The sequence below is a fragment of the Mugil cephalus genome, chromosome 23, assembly GCF_022458985.1.
Source record: "Mugil cephalus isolate CIBA_MC_2020 chromosome 23, CIBA_Mcephalus_1.1, whole genome shotgun sequence".
Taxonomy (NCBI): Eukaryota; Metazoa; Chordata; class Actinopteri; order Mugiliformes; family Mugilidae; genus Mugil; species Mugil cephalus.
In genome coordinates, this window is record NC_061792.1 from 11,134,232 (window position 1) to 11,154,312 (window position 20,081).

Here is a 20,081-nt window from a genome sequence, read left to right on the forward strand (position 1 = left end):
GGAAGTCGTTTCGTTCGTTTTGTAGGTTTATTGGTTCAAACATGGGCAGGGACCAAAGTGAAAAGATGAGATTTCACTCCAGGTTTACTTAAGCCGCCCCGTAAAACCTCAGCGTGCACGTAAACACATGTGGTAAACACACACAGTCACGTGTACGCACACAAAAAAAACATCTCCTATCCTGGAAAATTAAAAGTTCCGCACCCAGCGTGTGCTTTTACGCGCTGTTTCTAACCGCTGCTTAATTGCGCATTTCTTATGTACACAGTTAATTAACGCAACTGCATTAGAAGGGAAAGCAATAAGCGACACGCAGCGCTGTTTCACTTATCAGCTGTTTGGACCGATCCTCTTTATCTGCGAGACCCCTCTCATTGCACCTGAGTTCCTTGAGCCATAAACTAATTACTGACTCACGCACACTTGTGATAACGAAGTTGCCGGGAAGTGGGGAATAACAGCGCGTCGGACGAGATGTCGCCCGGTTCCACAGTCCAGCATCGGTGGGCGTTGCAGGAGACGGGGTTTGAGGGGAGGTTAGAAAAGGAGCCGCCGGGGCCCTTGCTCGGCCTTCGTGTTGTGGATCTGGACAGAGTCACTCGTCTCTGTCTGTCTCGTTCTTGTTTGTGTTTGATTTATTTTTTCTAAAGGATTCATTTGGAGAGTTAGGGATAGGAAGTGGACGCAGTCATGTCAGGTGAGTCCCGCTCCGGATGGAAGCCCTGTATCCTCTTTTAAAATCAATATTATTATATTTGCATATTCTGCAAGAAAAAAAAATATGTATATATATATATATAAAGTGTGACAATAATGACTTATTTCTTCAGGCAAAGAAGAAAAGAAGAAGTCCAAGAAGAAAAGCGTAAGTTTTTCAGTTTTATATGATACAATTTTTTATTTTTTTTTATTTATCAGAGAATAAGGCTCACTCATTCCCTTTACCTTTAACAGGCTACAGTGTGTGGCTACCCAATAAGCATCTTCTTCATTGTGGTCAATGAGTTCTGCGAGCGGTTCTCCTACTATGGCATGCGAGGTGAATAAGGTTTCAAGTATTATGCTGCAACCAGTGATGGAAAGTGGATGTACCGGAAACGCCGAACAAAAAAAATGCAAATTTTTTTGAGGATAAATAAGAATTTGGGGCTGGTGTTCATAGATCTACACAGGATAAGATGTTACAAATGCAAAACACATTTTGAAGCCTAGTCCGACTGAAAAGCCAAACAGCTGGCTAGCAGTCAGATACCAGCTAGCAACCAGCTAACTAGCCGAGAAAACAGCAGGTAATAAGTGATGGGACATGCAACTACACTTCAACCAACACTCCCTCCAACTATAAAACTAACTATAAAATAAATATATAGTAACTATAACAGCTTAAAAATGTGTTTTTTGTTATAATTTTCACACTTGTGAGACAGTTTTCTTGTAATTTTCACACTTTCCTGTTAAGTTTTTGGGTTTTCTGCATGATTTCCCTCTGAAAGTAGCGCAAAATGGAAATAAAATAAGATATGTTGGATTCTAGATAATGTTTATTTAAGTAAATTTAAATTTGAGTGGGAATTTTTTAAATATATATATATAAAAAATGTCTAATCAACCAAAGATTTTGCCCACTAGGGGTCCCCCTGTTGAAGACCTATGTTTTAATAGCGGCCTTCCTCTCCTCTCGCCTTCTGCAGCCGTGCTGGTGTTGTACTTCAAGTACTTCCTGAAGTGGGACGATGACCTCGCCACCACCATCTACCACACCTTCGTGGCCCTCTGCTACCTGACCCCCATCCTGGGAGCCATCGTGGCCGACTCGTGGCTCGGCAAATTCAAGTCAGTCTCCGAATAAAAAGGTCTTCCCGTCCGAAAGCTGGAGTACGCTTTTAGTTTAACTCCTTCCTGTTTCCTCCTCCTCCTCAGGACTATCATCTACCTGTCGATTGTTTACGCAGTGGGGCAGATAGTCATGGCCATAAGCGCCATCCACGACATCACGGATACAAACAAGGACGGCACCCCCGACAACCTGACCTTACACGTGTAAGCTGACCTCCCTCTGAGTCGATGCACTTGCCCTGCGGACGCGCGCTGACGTGTGCTTTGTGTTTTTGCCTGCAGGGCTCTGTCCATGGTGGGGCTGCTCCTCATCGCCCTGGGAACCGGAGGCATCAAGCCTTGCGTTGCCGCCTTTGGTGGAGACCAGTTTGAGGACCATCAGGTCAGATGTGGCACATCGAGAACACGTTTTAGTAGCAATTAAAAAGAGAAAAAAAATCCTCACTCAGCAGCATTTCTTCTATCTCTGTTGGTCGTTTATTAACTAATAACTGCACTTGCATGTGTCTCTGTGGTTTTATGACCCCCCCCCCCACCCCCCACCCCCCCCCCCCCCCCCCCCTCAAGGCCAGGGGCAAAGATCACTCCATGTATTAATCACACTGATTAAATGTCTGTGTCCAACAGGAGAAGCAGAGAAGCACCTTCTTCTCCATCTTCTACTTGTCCATCAACGCCGGCAGTCTCCTGTCCACCGTCATCACCCCCATCCTCAGAGGTACGTCCACGCACAAACCGCCCACTCATAAAATAAAATTTTAAAAAAGCTTCAAAAGAATTTAAAGGAATCTGTGTTTGTGTTTGTGTCTCCAGCTCAGGAGTGTGGCATTCACACAAAGCAGAAATGCTACCCGCTGGCCTTCGGCGTCCCCGCCGCTCTCATGGTGGTGGCTCTGAGTAAGGACTTTATTTTAAACTTTATTTAAGCCGTAGCTCAAGGGTTTGCATTGTGGGAAATGTAGGACGCATTTGCATTGAGTGCTATTTAAAAATATAGCATCATTTTGCATTCAATATTAAGCTGTCCCTTTACTAAAATATGTTGGATTCATGTTTTGATCATGATAAATTTGTGGGGGGAAATTTAAAAAAAAAAAAAAAAAGTATGTATAATAAATGTCTAATCAACCAAAAATTTTGCAACCCTCCTGCGGTACCTCCGTGCACCCCCTAGGGGTTGCAAAACGCCCTGTTGAAGACCTATGCTCTAAATATCCACCAAATAAATAAAGTGCGTCCCATAAGAATGTGGTGAATTTAAGACAAATAAAAGGTCTCAAAATGTACCCTTTTGCGTGTGTTCGCAGTTGTGTTCATTGTCGGAAGTCGCATGTACAACAAGACCGCCCCTCAGGGCAACATCATGGTGAAAGTCTGCAAATGCATCGGGGTAAGCGGCTCCTCACGGGCTTGAATCTCGTTCGATCGGGGGGAATTTACTTGAACCTGAACTTGTCTCCTGTCCATAGTTTGCCATCAAGAACCGCTTCAGGCACCGTGGCTCTCAGTACCCCAAGAGGAAGCACTGGATGGACTGGGCCGAGGAGAATTACGACGTAATGCGGACACGCATGTGTAAATACACGACAGGGGTAAGGTGTGATGTAAGAGTCCTAACGGTGGTCTCTGGTTGGCTTTAGAAACTCCTGATTGCCCAGGTGAAGATGGTGCTGAAGGTGCTGTTCCTGTACATCCCTCTACCCATGTTCTGGGCCCTCTTTGACCAGCAGGTATGTACTTTTTTTTTTTTTTTTCCACTGATACTAGTAGAGATGAGAATAAATCCACTACTGAAGAGTTGTGTGTCCTCCACAGGGCTCGAGATGGACCCTCCAGGCGACCACCATGAACGGAGACTTTGTGAGTGCATTTTTTATTACGTTTCTTGCTACATGTTGCGAGCTCAAACCACAGTAATGACCTATTTTTTTCCAATTCTTCTACAGGGAGTCCTCATAGTCCAGCCCGATCAGATGCAGGTGAGCCTCTTTGGGTTGTCGACTTTTAGCTGTACTAACACAACGGGGTGCGTGAGAATGACGTGTGTTTCACTTCCCACCAGACCGTCAACCCTATCCTCATCCTGGTTTTGGTGCCAATCATGGACAGCATCATCTACCCCCTCATCTCCAAGTGCAAATTAAACTTCTCGTGAGTTTCTCCAGTTCGTCTGTTCTGGGTTTTTTTTGTTTGTTTTTTTTAACAATCTGTTCAGTGCAGCTGATGATGACTGAACTTGCGTGTGTTTGTTGTGCAGCCCGTTGAAGAGGATGACCGTGGGAATGTTCTTAGCTGCTCTTGCTTTCGTGGCGGCCGGACTGGTCCAGCTACAGATTGATGTGAGTGAAGCTTATTTCAAAGAAAATAGAAAAAGAAGAAGCAACTGGGCAACTTTAACACATCCTGTTCCTCTTCTAGCAAACCCTCCCTAAGTTCCCATCGGGTGCTGTGGGCCAGGCCAAGTTCATCAACATGTTTGGACAGACAGTGAACATCCAGGCTGGAGAAAACAGCCTTACTCTGAATCCTTATCAGGTACACTGTCTACACTCTAGACCATAGGTTTTCAGCAGGGGGGTTCACGACCCCTAGGGGTTCAGTGGAGGTACTGCAGGCATTGCAAAATCTTTGGTTGATTAGACATTTTTTATACATTTTTTTTTTAAATTTACCCCACAAATGCAGAATTGATATTTAAAAAATTTGTATATTTACAAGTAGCACTGGTTTAATATAGAACATATATAGTAATCTCTCCATCGGTTTGGGTCCTTGGCCTGAAAAACGTTGAAGACCCCCGAACTAGACGATCAAATACACTAAAACTAAAACTTGATTTTTTTTTTTGTTCTGCAGGCCAGTGAGAATTACCTGGACTTTGAGGGACCCTTTCCAATAACTTTGCAGCCTGGTGTCGGTGTTGAACTTCTCTTAGATGGCGGCACCCGCTCCACCATCGCTATAGTTAAGGATGGACTCAATCCCGCAATTGAGCTGGTAAGCATGCCCACCGCCAGAGATGCTAAGGGACACCCCACACATCCACAGTCACAGTTGATCGGTGCATGTAGACGAGTTTTGCTGGTGAAGATAAATCAGGAGCAAAGTGACAATTCAATTGTTTTTCTCTTTTTTTGTTTCCAGTTCAGTGACATCACAGCGAAGCCAGAGCAGGGAGCTAACGCTATCAGGCAAGTCTCATAAGACTTCACACAATTACAGCTTCTTATGAAAAGTCAGCATTATTCACCGCCTCGTGAACTCCTCCTCCATCAGATTCCTCAACGGTTTTACCTCAGATTTGAACATAACCATCGGAGATGAGTCGTCGGGCGCCGTGGTGCCCAACAACATGTCGGAGTATTTTTCCGTGCCGCAGGGAGAGTGAGTCCTCCGCCTCGTTCTGTGTGTTACTTCGTAGCCTGTTCTCCGCTCTGACTGCATCTGTGCTTGTCACCACCGCAGGGCTAGCTTCCAGATCCAGAACCAAGCTGGAAGCGTGTGCACCTACACTCAGGCGCTGGGCTTCGGCAGCTCTTACACGCTCGTCATCCCGTCAACCTTCACATTTGGGGAAAAGGTAACTCATCATGCACCTTGAATCTTTCATCCTGTGTATGTTTCCTCTTTTTTTTTTTTTTTTTTAATGCAACTTTTTACCTGTGTGCTCCAGTGTGGGGAAAGCATTCATCAAGTCGAGGACATCTCTCCTAACACCATCCACATGGCCTGGCAGATCCCTCAGTATTTCCTCATCACCGCAGGGGAGGTGGTCTTCTCTGTCACTGGTCTGGAGTTCTCCTACTCACAGGTAGGTGGCGCCATCTCGGCACGTCTGAGTAAAAAGTTTGGGTGGAGCGTGTCTTATGATTTTCTTTTTTTTTCTACTCTCCAGGCGCCCAGCAACATGAAGTCGGTCCTGCAGGCCGGCTGGCTGCTGACTGTGGCTGTAGGCAACATTATTGTGCTCATTGTCGCGGAGGCCGCAACCCTTTCAGAACAGGTGGGCGGAGCATACCAACACACAAACTAATAAATAATAAATAAATGTGCAAATTTGTGAAATCATCTGGATAAAAAGTAAAAGCAAGGGTGCAAATTTTGTACCGGATTACAAAAAGTGCATGGATGAGAAAGAGTTGTATTGGACATAGGTCTTCAACAGGGGGTTCACGACCCCTAGGGGCTCCACGGAGGTACTGCAGGGGGTCGCATAATCTTTGGTTGATTAAACGTTTTTTATATATTTATATATTTAATTTTTAAATTTATTTAAATGCACATTAACGTGAATCCAACATACCTGTCAGTCTAAGACTCCTGTACTCAGTAGGCCCCGCCCCTATGGCTACTGAGCCAATCACAAGGCCGCATACCAGACGCACGCTGCAATATTAGCGGAAGAGAAGCTAACAGTGCAGCTCACTCCCGTCAGCCTTACTCCTTATTGAACCTGTAATCATTTTCATTTTATTTTACAATAAATAAGGTCATTTTCAGGAAAACTCCAAGCACTATTAGCCTGTTAGCGTTTATTAGCTTGTTAGCATGTTAGCATGAGACTAACATGCGACATCCCTCTATGTTTGCCCTAAAATAACCCCGCGGCTGTTTGCTTCTCTTCTCCCCCAGTGGGCCGAGTACATCCTCTTCGCCTCTCTGCTGGTGCTGGTGTGTGTCATCTTCGCCATCATGGCCTACTACTACACCTACATCGACCCCACCAAGATAGAGGCCAAGTTCACGCACGCGGAGCACGACGACGAGAAGAGGAAGAAGAGCTTGGAGATGACCAAGAAGGAGCGAAGGAGGAGCTCTGACGCCAGCTCCGACAACGAGAAGAGGAAGAAGAGCTTGGAGATGACCAAGAAGGAGCAGAGGAGGAGCTCCGACGCCAGCTCCGACGAGGAGGAACACTACCAGACCAAGATCTAACGACCACAACCCCTCACGTCCTCGGCGGCTTCTCCCTCTCCGTGTGCAAACGCTGCTCTGTCTCTGGAGCCTTTTCCAGTTCTTTGGTGACATCCAGTGCACGGCTGGACATGTAGGCATTAGTGAAATGGTGCTGGAGTTGAAAGAACAAAGAGGTGGAGGCTTCGGTGCTTCACCTCTTGTTGGACAGTGTTAGTGAAAGATTTTGACGAGGATAATCCAAACACCATTATCCACATAATTCAAATCCCCGGGTCTTTATTGGTTAGTGCTTATGCTCTTGTAAATGTATTTTATAATGATTTATTCAGCGCTGTGTAGCATCATCTTCAAGTAATTTTTTTTTCTTTAAAAAAAAAAAAAAAAGTAGCCTTGTTAGCCCTTCTTTAATGTACAATCACAAAGAAACCATTCCAATATTATTTATTTCCAAGCACAGTGTTGTACGTATTGTAATATATTGTTTTATACATTCTGTATGTGGCTCCTGCTCCAGGACAAAATCCAACACTGGGAAAATGTGGTCCAAGATGGAAAAATAAAAACCCTATCTATCTAGATATATGTATCTACACGAAAAGCCATTTTTAAACAAACGTCTGTATCAGCAGCGGTTTCGTGAGGCCTGTGTAATGGGATTATGTAAAATAATTGTTTGCTATCTTAGAAATGTGTAATCTGCTCTTGAGTACTCATTAAAGTACAAATGTTTAGAGACTGCTGACTGTTGTTTCCTTTTTTTTCTGTTTTTTAAACCGTGCTGAAAAACAAAATCGCAAAATTACAAAATAACAAAATAACAAAAATAACCTTTTTGACCCAATTTTCGAATATTAACGCTGTATTAGTTTAAACTGATATCACTCTTTGGTTGATTTGTTTGCAATAACTCAGTGGTGTCAAACTCATTTAAGTTCAAGGGACACATACAGCCCAGTTTGATCTCAAAGGGGCCGGACAAGTAAAAATGAAAATAAATAAATAAAATTATGCAGTGAAAGTTAATACGTTAAAAAAAATTAGCGTTTTAAATTAATTAAATAAATAATTTTTGGACAGCATTAGCCCACAGTTAACCCACTCTCTGCCTCGTTACCTCCGTTCTACTTGTTAATTAATTGACTGTCACGTTACCGCCGCCATGTGGTAAGAAGCTGTATTGCAACTGAGTGTCTCCGGCCCTCTAGGTGGCGCGCTCGGCCCAGTGGCTAAGAATTACTACTATGCTGGTTTTCACCACCTGATAATTGGAAATTGCCAATTAGGACCGAGTCGTTTTGCGTTTGCCAGTGCTTTCCGAAAGAGTGGAGGTGGCAGGTAAGCTAACAAAAAGAGTGTAGCCCGGTTAGATGTAGTCAGTTGATATATATCCCGAGTGGCCTCGTTTTTATTTCCTACTTAAATGGCGGAGTCGTTAGCTTGTTAAAACTGTTAGCCCCCGTTGCCTAGCAGCAGTAACGCTAGGCAACCGAACGTCAAGCGTTTCGTTTTTCTTCACATGACCTGCCGTGTCGTAAGCTTAAAAATATTCCTTAATTTATTCCTTTTTATATTTCCACATTGATGTCTTTATTTCTTTAACATATTTTTTAATTTTATCTTTTTTTTCAGCACTTCTGTGATATGGACCTGGGAAAACAACGAAGCCAATGCGGAAGTGCACTTCTTCGAACGGCCACTAGGGTGAGTCAATCCCCATAGACTTGCATGTTAAACTCATAGTACACAGTTTTACCACAGAAATCATGTTTACGTCCTGCTGTATGGAGGTGAAATTTATGCAACTCACTCCATATTTTACTTTTTTTTCCTTCATAACTTTATCTTAGTGGCCATTTGTGAAATTTAGTCCTGATTACACGTGGAGTCGTAGAAACTGAGATCTCCAGAAAACGACAAGGTTCTCAGTTAGCATTAGATCTTTATTTCTCATGTCACTTCGAAAGCTTACAAGGAGCTTACATTTAACTTGGGAATTCTCAAATGACACAAGCAAAGATTATATACAGTACTATAAACTGTCAGCTATGATAAAGGAGACCAAATGTACACATTTTGTAGTTATTTCCGTAGCATATGTTTGTTTTTTTTTTTCTGTAAGGTATAGATATTTTTTTAAGTTTTTTTTCTTTTTTGCCAGAGGCAGGTGCCCATATCCATAAAGCATTCCATATTTCCATACTTAAGTCTTCTTTGCAGTTATAAAAATATCAGATATTTCTTAATTTCTCTCAATCCCTGTGTTGACAAGTGCGTCTTGATGCAACTCCTCAACATTATTGCTGCATTAGCACAGTAGTAAATTCTGGAACTCTTAAGTAAACATATATATAGTAAAACATGGCTATTAGCAACTTTATTTCTGTTTGTTTGTTTGTTGTAGTTTTATCTTCCTCGTACAGGTCTCTTTAAATACTCCAACACACTTTCAAAGTGCAAAAAAAAAACAAAAAACAAAACAACGGATCCGAAAAATTAGAAAAAAAGGTGCAAATCATACTACAAATATCAGGTGAAAGCAATAATAAAAAGAGGACATGGCACTTCTATAGCACTGTGTGGAGGTGAGAACTGAACAAGTCTGGAGGATGGCGTTCAATTCCGCTGCAGCTTGGCTCGTCCCGATCTACGGAGTTGATTTGGCCGTGAGCAAAACAACAAAAACAAAAACCAAAAAGAAACAAGTAAAAAGTGTCGTGGTGTGATTGCCTTCTATTGACCTCGCAGCTTTTTTTCCTCCGCCTCTAAGCAGCTGCTCTAAAGGAGAAACTACGAGCCGAGGGACAATAATACTTCACATGATATCAGCGTCCACCTTGCCCACAGTGGTTCCCCCTCGTAACTGTCCTCCGCCTTCATTCGTCTCCTACGCAACTTCAAACAAATTGTCTAAACGTAAGTACAAGATAACAGCGTCCTCCTCTAAACGAGCTTAGTATCACGGTTAGTTTGATGACTCAGCAGGTGAACTCTGACCTAAAAACACTGATGGACCTCACTGAAATGAAATCGGAGATACAAATAATAACAATAATAATAATAATAATAATGATGATGATGAAGAAGAAGGAAAAAAAAAATGCCAGGATGTAAATAGACGTGTGTCCCAAAAAAGAAGGCAAGGCATTTTCTGTTCCGTCCGTTTTTCGAGTAACTTTTGAGATCTTTAAATATCTACTTTGTCTTTTTTTTCTCATCAGTATCTACAAAATGCGCATGACCATTTTGTACACAGTGATTCATTTCCCCGCAATGACGACTTGAAATCATGTACAGCGTGGCGACCCCCCCCCCCCACCCCGTCCCCTCCCCTCCCCTTCCCACTGCCTCGGAGGACAAAGTCCACTTAAAGCACTTTACCTGAGGTTTCATTAAGAATGCTGCAATTTGCCTAAACAGGGAGTCTTCCATTCGCACTCATTCAGTCACACACTCACACACATTCGCCCACTAAGATAATTTCCCTGCAGGTTCATCAAGCATGCTCTCAGAGGTTCTGGGGATGTGGCGCCTGGAATAAGAGGGAGGACTTGAAGTCTTGCTGGGGGGAGAATTTCAGCTCCGCGTGGAGGCGGGAGGTCAGAGTCTCGGCCCGGACGCTCTGGACGCTCCGACGCTCGAGCCTTCGTCCCGTCGCGGCCCCGAGAAGCTCCCGTTCTTCTCCGCTTCGGTTTCGGAGTGGAGTCTTTATTATTTATTTAGTTTTGTATTTTTTTGAATTTTTTGAATTTTTTTGTTTTTTTTTACAGTCTAGGATAGCACACCTCCTCCCAGCGCCCCCCTGCACACACCCACACGAGGGAGGTCGAACGCGGTCAGCTGGTATTGAGTGACTTGACCCCTGGCTTTTAACCCGGCGGCGCTGGAGGGGCGTGAGGGGGGGGAGGAGGGGAGGGCGGAGCCTAGGAGAGCCAATCACTAGGGGGAGGAGGAGGAGGACGTCCGGTTTGTGGAGAAACTGCAAAAACAAACAAAAAAAAAAAAAAAAAAAAAAAAGGGAGACGAGAACGAAGCAGGCCGTTAGCATCCTCTGCTCTGCCCTGACTCTCTGGACTCTGAATCTGAGAGCAGCCGTTACCTCTGCAGCCTGTGCACCATGTGGGCCACCAGGGAGTCGGAGATGCCGGGGTAGGCCTCCTCCGCCAGCAGGATGGCCTCCCTCAGCTCGTCCAGGACCATGGGGTTCCCGTTCACCTGCTCCTGTCTCGCCTTCAGCTGGGAGGAGTCAGAGGTTTGGTCAGAGAACCAGAGCGTCCTTCCCGACTGTAAACAGAGTTACCCCTAAAATCCACCGGGTCCGTCCGCGTCGCGTATTGGAAGCGTCGCGTCATCGCGAGTAAAACGCGCCCATTAAAGTCAATTTATCAACCTCCACCGGCTCCGTTTCAGAAGCGTCTCGGATCGTTCGGACAGGAAGTCAGATAGAAATTACAGAGCGAATCCGGTCGTTTTTCAAAATAAAACACCATGAGCAGACTCTGGGTCGTATTTCCTGTCACGATATCAGCATTACGCTATCATTCCGTAGCAGTTCTAGTTTTGACGGAGCCGCTGCTAAACCGCGCCAAACTCAACAGAGCAGATTGCACCAGGACAGGAAATCCAACACAGAATCAACGTAAAACGCCCCCTTTCAAAATAAAACACAATACGCCACATCACTTCGCATCAACATTACGTCATGGCCGAATTGAAGTGGAGCAGCATAAAATCATTTATGATACAACACATTCTTTTTATAAGGACAAAGCCTGGAATGTCATCCCGCGGTTTCGTGTACGTCCAGGATTATCGCGTGATCTCGTGATATCGCGTGAATGTGGCCGCCTCGCAAGCCAGCGCTACGCTGCCGTTCCGCGCCCCGGTGAGTTTTGAAGCCGAGTGGAGGACGGACCAAATACGCGACGCGGACGGACCCGGTGGATTTTCGGGGTTAGTCTACTTCATAGATCGTCAACATTAACATGAATCCAACATATTTTATAAATGGAGGCAGAAGACGTTATCTTTCAGTCAGCACTTCACTCATTTAGTGCTCAACAGCATCTTTTCCTTTCACACCTGTCAATCTAATCCTCCTGTACACACTAGGCCCCGCCCCCATCCCTATCCCATGCAATATTAGCAGAAGAGAAGCTAACAGTGCAGCTAGCTCCCATCAGCCAACTACTGAATAAAAAGATGAACATTTGAACCTGTCTATTATTTAAATAGCTTAATATTTAATGCAAAATGATAATAATAATAATAATGTATATTTATAAGTAGCACGAAGAAGAATCATTTGAACCAAACTTCCAAGTCAGAGGTTTAGTTTCATCCACTAAAAACATTAACCGTGACTAAAAGACTAACTCTGATCTGGAGTTTGGAAAATGTCCCAGCGTCCCGACCTGAGAGAGGTCGTTAGCGCGTTGATTAGCTCGCTGGAGCTCCTTACCTCAGCTAACGCAGGAGAGATGACTGTGGCCAGGCTCTGTGAATAAGGCCTCTTTGGAATGTCTTTTGTCTGTGGAAACGCGGAGACAGAGACTTGAGCTGAAGTGGCTTCGGTGTCACAGAGGGACGAAGGAAAAACACTTGTAACTCACGCCTGACCTGGTCTGCGCCCCCCGACTGTCCCTCCCCGTTCTGCAGCTTCTTGGGGTCCTTCTCTCGGATGGTGAAGATCCAGTCGTCGCTGCCGAAGTCGTTCCCGCCCGACGCCTGGCCGTCCTGCTCTCTGATCGGACAACACACCACGTCACGGCCGGTGAGCGACGCACGCTCGCCGTGAGAAATCAAAAGCGGCATTAGAAGATTTTTGAGGACTCACGAGTCAGACTCATCAGAACTGGACTCCGCGGCTCTCGACTGCTCCGCCTTCCACCTCTTGTACTTGTCCACTAGCTCGGTCAGGTAGGAGGTCTTTTTTGCGTGGCGGACGATCAGTTTATGCTTCAGCAGCTCTTTGGCAGTCGGCCTCTGTGGAAGGAAAAAAAAAAAAAAAAAGAGAGAGAAGTGAGGTGAGCGGCTTATTTGGAAAAGTCTAAACAGACAAAGAGAAGCCCACTCACAAAACTGGGCTCTTTATTGAGGCAGGCCTCGACAAACTCCTTGAGCGGTTTGCTGTAGCTGCCCTCCAGCGTGGGCGGGTTGTTCTTTGGGATGAGGAATAAAACCTTCATGGGGTGGAGCTCCGAGTGGGGGGGCTCGCCCTTCGCCAGCTCGATCGCCGTGATGCCCAGAGACCAGATGTCAGCCTGGAATGCAGAGGAGACGTCGTATTTATACCAGAGCACGAGGTTAGCGACAATCGGAGCCGCTAATAAAGGCTCTCATTATGTCTCCGCGTCCTCTGACAGTGCATAATTTGTTGTCTGTCAGCTCTTGTCTGTACAGCAACAGGCTGCTTCAAGCCGCAAAACTCGCTGCTTAAGGCCAGAAGCTACAGGGGAACATTTTTAACTAACAGACATCACCATGAAACTCCTCCAGTTGATCACTTATATAAATACAACATGTATTAATATGCAAATTAGGGGTTATCTACTTAAATATGCACTGATTTGCATACATTTCCAGAAGAGAAATCTGAATAATGGCTAAAGTGAGGTTCAAAAGTCTTGTTTATTTTTGTTAGCGTTAGCGATTTCCAGGTATTTATAGAGGGATTTTTGGATATCTTTTTTTATCACTCCATAAATCACAAAATACTGTCCAAAAAGGGGGAAAAAAAGAAAAAAAAATTACTATGCCATTTTTTTTAGTAGTAAAATGTTCTATAAATCAGGCTCTGAATGACATATGAAAAATTCCCTCTGTAAACACCTGCAGAAACTAGTTAGGAATAAATCTGGATAGTTTGGTTTGTGGAAGTGCTACTGAAGTGGAGATTTCTGGCTCAGAGTATGAAGAAAAACTCATTTTGAGAACTTTTACATCGCAAAATCATGTACATTTTGATTGGAAACTACTATGCACCAAAACCAAATCTACTCAAATCCTTCAAAATATATCATATGATCATATTAACACATATAATAACAAATTAAATTTCCAATAAGTGTGAAAGCATAAACCAGAATGATCCATTGCATTTTACCAAAGACAGTGAGTCTGACTTCTCCTCTCCTCTCCTTCATGTGTCTCTTCTTTGACTTTTCCTGCTAATTTGAGCTGTAATTTTCTTCTTAGATGCATTTTTAAATGATAAACACAGACTAGAGGCAGAATATCAGGTCATGTGACGCGTTTGAACGAATCACGTTGTCAGAAATCGACACCAACCAATGAGAGTGAGAGTTTAGCTTCGGATCAACTCTTGGTGGGACTCTTGGATGCTAATACAAAGGATATGACCATATTTGGACCTAAGTGACTTTTACAGTAGAAAAAGAGCTTCACAACGTTACCTCATATGCTGGGGTAGAAAGGTGACTTTTAAATAATGTAGGACAAACAAACTCACCTTGGAATCGTAGGCCGACTGTTTGATGACCTCGGGGGCCATCCAGAAAGGCGTCCCCACGAAGGTGTTGCGTTTGATCTGGGTGTCCGTGAGCTGGCCGGCCACGCCGAAATCCGCCAGCTTCACCTCGCCTTGCTCGGACAGGAGCACGTTGGCGGCTGCGGAGGCGGAGAGGGGCACAGACACGCCATTAATCTGCATCGCCAATTTATTTAGTCGAGAGGAAACAACTGTCAGAAGCCTTTTAGCGGACGCTGCAGCGCTCGCCTCAAACCCCCCAGAGACGCACAAACTATATAATGAATGAAACTGGAAGTGGACGTCGATAGCATTAACTTGCTACGTGATATCTGTGTGCCTTCGGGCGGCAGCTACCTTTGATATCCCTGTGGATCTTCTTCTCAGAGTGCAGGTACTCCAGGCCCTTGAGGATTTCTCTCAGGATGGTAGCGATCTGAGTCTCGTCCAGAGCTCCAGGCTCCATCTTTGAAAGGAGAACAGGGAGCTTCAGCTTTGGACAGCATTTACATTGATGCGACAGCAGCTGCGTTTTTCTCTTCACACTTCATTTTATCTCAAATGTGAAGGAATTCCCTCGAGGCATCTCTGCTCTCGAGTCAATTCATGGCCAGAAAACGAGAAAACGAGAGCTTAACAAATCTGAAGAGATCCATCAAGTGTCTCTTTCTTGTGAAAGCAAGAGTCGCAAATGTGGACGGGCCTCTGGCCACGGCTCATCACGAGCTCAACAAACTTGATTTTCATCTGAGGCGACCCCTAAAAAAACTGACATCGCATTGTTTCTTCTGGGTGAAATGAGAGGAGTGGATCACTCACCAAATCCAACGCCGAGCCTCCGCCTAAATACTCCATAATGATCCATAGCTTCGTGTCCTAGAACGTGGTCAAGAACAAGACAAAGATAACCGGCTTACTGCGACGCATCCAGAGCTGGGTGCGCTCCAAAAGAAGCCACGGTGACATTAACGAGGGCTTAGTGGGAGTCGGAAGTAGTTTGAGGCTAATCTTTCACCCTGTGTAGCTTATTTTGCCCACCAATATTTAAAATCCCAAGTATCACCTTCAGGTACGAGCCGTAGTACTTGGTGACGAAGGGGCTGTCGCACTGGCTCAGCACGGTGATCTCCTGCTGGATGTCCTCGATCTCGTCCTCCGCCTCCTCCAGGTCTATGATCTTGATGGCCACCACCTTCTGCGTGCGATTGTCGATGCCCTTGAACACCTCGCCGAAGGAGCCCTTGCCGATGCGCTCCAGCTTGGTGAACAGCTCCTCCGGGTCCGCTCGGGCGTTCTGGTGGTCGCACAGGGAGGGGGACAAAAACAGGGGGAGGAAAGGGAAGGAGGATTTAAACAAAAAAACAAACAAAACAAACAAAAAAACATAATAATAAAAGGAAAAGAACTGAATGTTGGGTAGTAAATAGGAAACACCAGCAGGACGCCACTCTTACAGGATGCGTTAATTCACTCGTTGCAACACCTTGTGTTTATGTACACGGAAGAAAAGACACAGGAGAGTGAAAGGGAAAGTGTGTAACAGTTGGACAGCATGCAGATTAAAAAAAGAAAAGAAAAAAAAAAGATGCATTTAAATAAAACCGTACACAGCTGCCCCTCTTCAAAGAGAAAAGTCCAAGCGGACCTAAACGCCTCACTACAAACCACATGGGACCGTTCCCTCCTGGTTATTGGTCGGACGTGTGCGTCTGGGGAGTCGGGCAGTAAACACAGTCAGAAGGTCCTTTTTTTTTCTGCTGTGGACCCAGAAGCAAAGCCGTGCAGATTCAACAGGAAACAGAGTCTGAGCAGAGCTGGCATCTGCTCAGACTCCCGTAATTAACTGGGCAATAAACCAGGCGAAACTATACCGAGTGCACTTTGCAAAAGCGTGAAGACGTTTCCTCCAAGACGCGCTGCCTCCAGCAGGAGAATCCAACCAAACAGACGACCGAGCATCTTTTAGCATTTCATTAAATGTTCTCCGAGACAAACTGGACACGTTGTCCACCCGGACTGCACAACACACCTGATGCATTTGTGTTTCTCTCAGAGGAAAGTTGATCTTGGAAACATGTCGCCCTCCCAGTGTGTGTGTGTGTGTGTGTGTGTTAATTTCCTGCATTATCATATAATATCAGCCTCTTTTTTTCCTCTTTTTCCTCCATTTTGCTATCTATGATTGGCCGGATGCCTCATTTCTATTGGCCAAGCGGGCGGTCGCCATAGCAACACACGTCCACATTGCTCAAAACAGGGATAAACCGTGCGATTTATTTCATACTTGAGCGCACAGGTCAGAGTCTTACTGATGTTCGTGTCATTTCGCGCACGTCTCGCGTCGAGTTGCACGCTGACAAACGCGCGGAGCTCAATTACGCGTCGAGTCCAGTTTTAATGGATGTGACATGGACAGATTTATGTGAAAACTGTAAATAAGCTGATAAAAAGTAACAAAAAAAGAAAAAATGAAGAGTAAATGGCTCCCGTTGCAGGAAAGGAAAAAAAACACGACTTCATAAAGCCTCCAAAGTGTGTTCCTCAGAGAAAAGCTGACAATTTGGCCAAATGTCCCGACTGTCCCGGGGTAGCGCGCTGTGGCACATGCACCGGAGTGAGGAATGAAGTGCGGGAGGAAGTGAACTAAAATGACTCAACTCTCTCGAGGCTCTTATGTGGGAAACACAAGAGCAGCCGCTGAAAAAACAACAACAACTTCCCTTTATGACCTCTTTTGAGCAGAGAGAGAGAGAGGAGGGGGGTCAATATGTCCATTTTGAGACCAAAAAAAAAAAAAAAGCGAGGCCTTGTGCACGCCACAAAACTTTAAAGAGGTGCATTCAAGGAACCAAATGTGTCATTCTGGTGATGAAAAGTGTGGAGCACAACGAATTAAGATGCGATAAAGTTATACTTGGGTCAAACTGGGCACATTTCTTGGGTTATCTTTGCCTCTGTAGGTTTATTTAACAGGCTACTGTATTATACATGCCAGCATCATTTGAAAATATATGTATTTTGCTCCTGAAGGCTTGCATAAAACTATTTTAATGAAAAAAATAAAAACCCTAATTTTCGCTGCACTTGTTCAAACCTTCAAATGCAAAGAAGTTATTGCTCCTTGACTTTTCTGCGTAATGTTGCAAAAATAACCATGATTTCATCCTATATGCATCCCGCAACAGATCCTGGACGCGGAGACCGAGGCCAATCTGCCCCGCGACGGGAGAATAATCTGGTGCGTGAGGCAGTTTACATTAGGAACACTTATCTCCTCTGGTTATCTACCCAACACATTTATCCCTATAGGCACAATCCTAAAGATAGCAGCAGGAGCCGGAGCAGCGGCTTTACCCAGGGAAGACACGGAACCCTTCAAGGGACGCCCGGAATATCGGATTTTTTTGCCTTCGGTGCATGATTTCCCCATATCAGAGGATGCGGCATTCAGTGTCAAATTAGAAAAAACGAGTAAAGAATTGCGTAACAGCAGCAAGTTACTCTTGTTGTTGTTGTTGGTGTGAGTTGGGGTTTTTAGTTAAGTCATGCATTAATCACCTGCACATGATATCTATATAAATGTCTCAAAGCTGGATGATTTTACGCGCAGTGCCCGAGTCCTTAAATGATCCAAACCACTAAGCTACAGCCTGTGTGTGTGTGTGTGTGTGTGTGTACAGTGGACAGACCCAAACTAGGCAGCCGAACACTGTACATTTTGTTCCGACTGTGACCTCAGCCACTTACTGCGGAACAAACGCAAAAGAGAGCCCGGTCTTACCTGCATCCCCGGCAGGTTGCCCTGGACGGGAGAGTGAGCCATGGTGGGTGATGCTGGCTGGATTCACGCCTCGTCCAACAAGGCAGGGCTGAGGTCTCCTCCTCGGCTTCACTCGTGTTTACAGTCCGGGCTGAGGGGCAGCTGATGTCCCACAGGGCTGCCGCCGCAACTACTCTCGCAGTAGGCAGAAAAATCTCCTTCCACCCCCTCCACGGGACACGCACCCGTGTCACTTTCCCGTGCGGGAGCAACTCCAAGTCCCTCAAAACAGAGCTAAAAGCTAATGCTAACTCCGAAGCTGCAAACAAGAAATCCGCAATGGTAGCTTGCTAAGCCCCTTAGCTGAGCCCTAACTAGTGCGTTACTTTAATTTATCACACAAGGGAAGCCGTGCTGCAACAACACACCTCGGTTGCCAGAAATAAACACACAGGAGCAACTATTTATTTAAATATTCCCCAAAGTGTCACTTTCCGAAAGCCTATTCTCGCTCTCCGCTGCTGTCAGCTAGTTAGCATGGCTAGCCTGTTAGCTCGCTAGACGACCCGACAAACGCTCCGCGTCTCCGCTAGCTGGAGCTGGGGGCTGGAGCTGGGGCTGGGGGCTGCCTCCGAGCGTAGTTTGCCCGCATACGGCAAATGTCATCCGCGGGACGGAGTCTCCGATGAACCCGGCGCGTGTCTCTGCGCTGGTGCGGGGCGTCCTCGGCGGCTCCGCGCGTCTTGCGTCTGCGGCAAGAAAACCCCTCGCCAGCGTGTTTTTGTTTCCTCCCTCACTTTCGTCCCGTACTCTCGGCCATCTTGTCGGTGCCTGCCGTGACGCCTGGCTGGGCGGATCCGGATCCGGATCAGCGGCGACGTCCATCCATCTATCCATCTATCCATCCATCCATCCATCCATCCATCCTGACTCCCCCTCACACCCACTTCAGCCGAGGTGCCAGGTGGACAGACAGACCAAGACCCTCCAAACATCCACAATCATTTTTTAATTGATGCACAAAGACATTCAATTAGCGTCAATGACAATACAAATAGAATCTTTACAACATTTCATTTCATGTATTTGGATCTCTCTATTCCTACTATAGTCCACACCCAACACAGTTATCTTCAAACTGCAGCACCACACAACAAAACAACAACAAAAAACACCTGACAACAATCTACAAAACAAGAACAACATTCATATGTTAGTCTGCAGGGCCTAGAGGAGACTCCAGCTCGTGTGGAGCCTAATATATGCATAAAGAGAGGAGAGAACAGTGGGATAAATGAGTTAAACATACACCTGACTAAAGGAAACATGTAATCTGATGATGATCCACATCGAACCGCATTGTTATGCATGTAAACCACAGTATACTGGATGAGAACAGTCTATAAACATGATCTATTCATTCACACGACTTAAATTCAACTTTTTGTTTTCATATAAACAACTGCAGAAAGCAAAGCCACATATTTGCTCTAGACTTCCCGCCATTAAATGCCGCTTACTTTATTATAAGAGTGTTTTTATGATCATTATTATTAGTATTATTATTCTGTAATACCAACTTTCACTCTATTGCATTACATTCCCCTTGAAGTGACGATTACATTATGAGTGGGTTTAATCAAATTCTGATGCTTCTTACGCCGCCGACGTTTCGCGCATGTTACCACAGGAGGGCGCCAGAGTATAAACCTTCACAGCGGCCGCAGCCAACATGGACTCCGGTGGCCGGCGGATCAGCGTGTGCTCTGCGAGCAGAAATAACGCGGGGCATTTGGGGATGATGCACAAGCATATTTGATGTACAGTAATGAAACGCAGAGCTGGTTACAAACTGTGGCTGCGGCTGTTTCAGCGCGCACGACTGATGCACATTGGTAACTCACACACTGCAGCATCTGTTATCGATTGTACCTATTATTATATCCATCATGAGTGTAGGTATAAACGCCCGTAGGTAGAGCAATCACAAATGAAATTCTGGATACATGCTCAGACATAATCATCATCATCATCATCATCATCATCATGCTTGAGCGTCTCCTCGTCCATCTTCGCCGCGTC

The 20,081-nt window shown here is 45.2% G+C and overlaps 2 protein-coding genes across 2 annotated transcripts; one reads left to right on the forward strand and one right to left on the reverse strand.

The window, feature by feature from the left end:
• The first annotated feature begins 518 nt into the window (after window positions 1-518).
• Window positions 519-7,488, forward strand: LOC125000878 (solute carrier family 15 member 1-like). The gene is made up of 23 exons (XM_047576623.1): window positions 519-697; window positions 831-865; window positions 955-1,039; window positions 1,692-1,833; window positions 1,921-2,040; window positions 2,119-2,218; window positions 2,464-2,554; window positions 2,650-2,733; window positions 3,144-3,226; window positions 3,306-3,392; window positions 3,477-3,566; window positions 3,652-3,696; window positions 3,783-3,815; window positions 3,899-3,987; window positions 4,094-4,175; window positions 4,255-4,371; window positions 4,693-4,833; window positions 4,981-5,027; window positions 5,113-5,220; window positions 5,302-5,416; window positions 5,510-5,647; window positions 5,732-5,839; window positions 6,469-7,488. Exons 1-23 carry the CDS (start codon window positions 691-693, stop codon window positions 6,769-6,771), a joined length of 2,250 nt encoding a protein of 749 aa, XP_047432579.1. The 5' UTR covers window positions 519-690; the 3' UTR covers window positions 6,772-7,488.
• A 1,187-nt stretch (window positions 7,489-8,675) lies between these two features.
• stk24b (serine/threonine kinase 24b (STE20 homolog, yeast)) lies at window positions 8,676-18,883 on the reverse strand. Its single transcript, XM_047576637.1, has 11 exons — window positions 18,021-18,883; window positions 15,303-15,533; window positions 15,059-15,115; window positions 14,597-14,705; window positions 14,222-14,379; window positions 12,828-13,013; window positions 12,587-12,735; window positions 12,370-12,493; window positions 12,212-12,280; window positions 10,850-10,986; window positions 8,676-10,729 (listed from the first exon to the last, which is right to left on the reverse strand). Exons 1-11 carry the CDS (start codon window positions 18,060-18,062, stop codon window positions 10,690-10,692), a joined length of 1,302 nt encoding a protein of 433 aa, XP_047432593.1. The 5' UTR covers window positions 18,063-18,883; the 3' UTR covers window positions 8,676-10,689.
• Window positions 18,884-20,081: the final 1,198 nt, after the last annotated feature.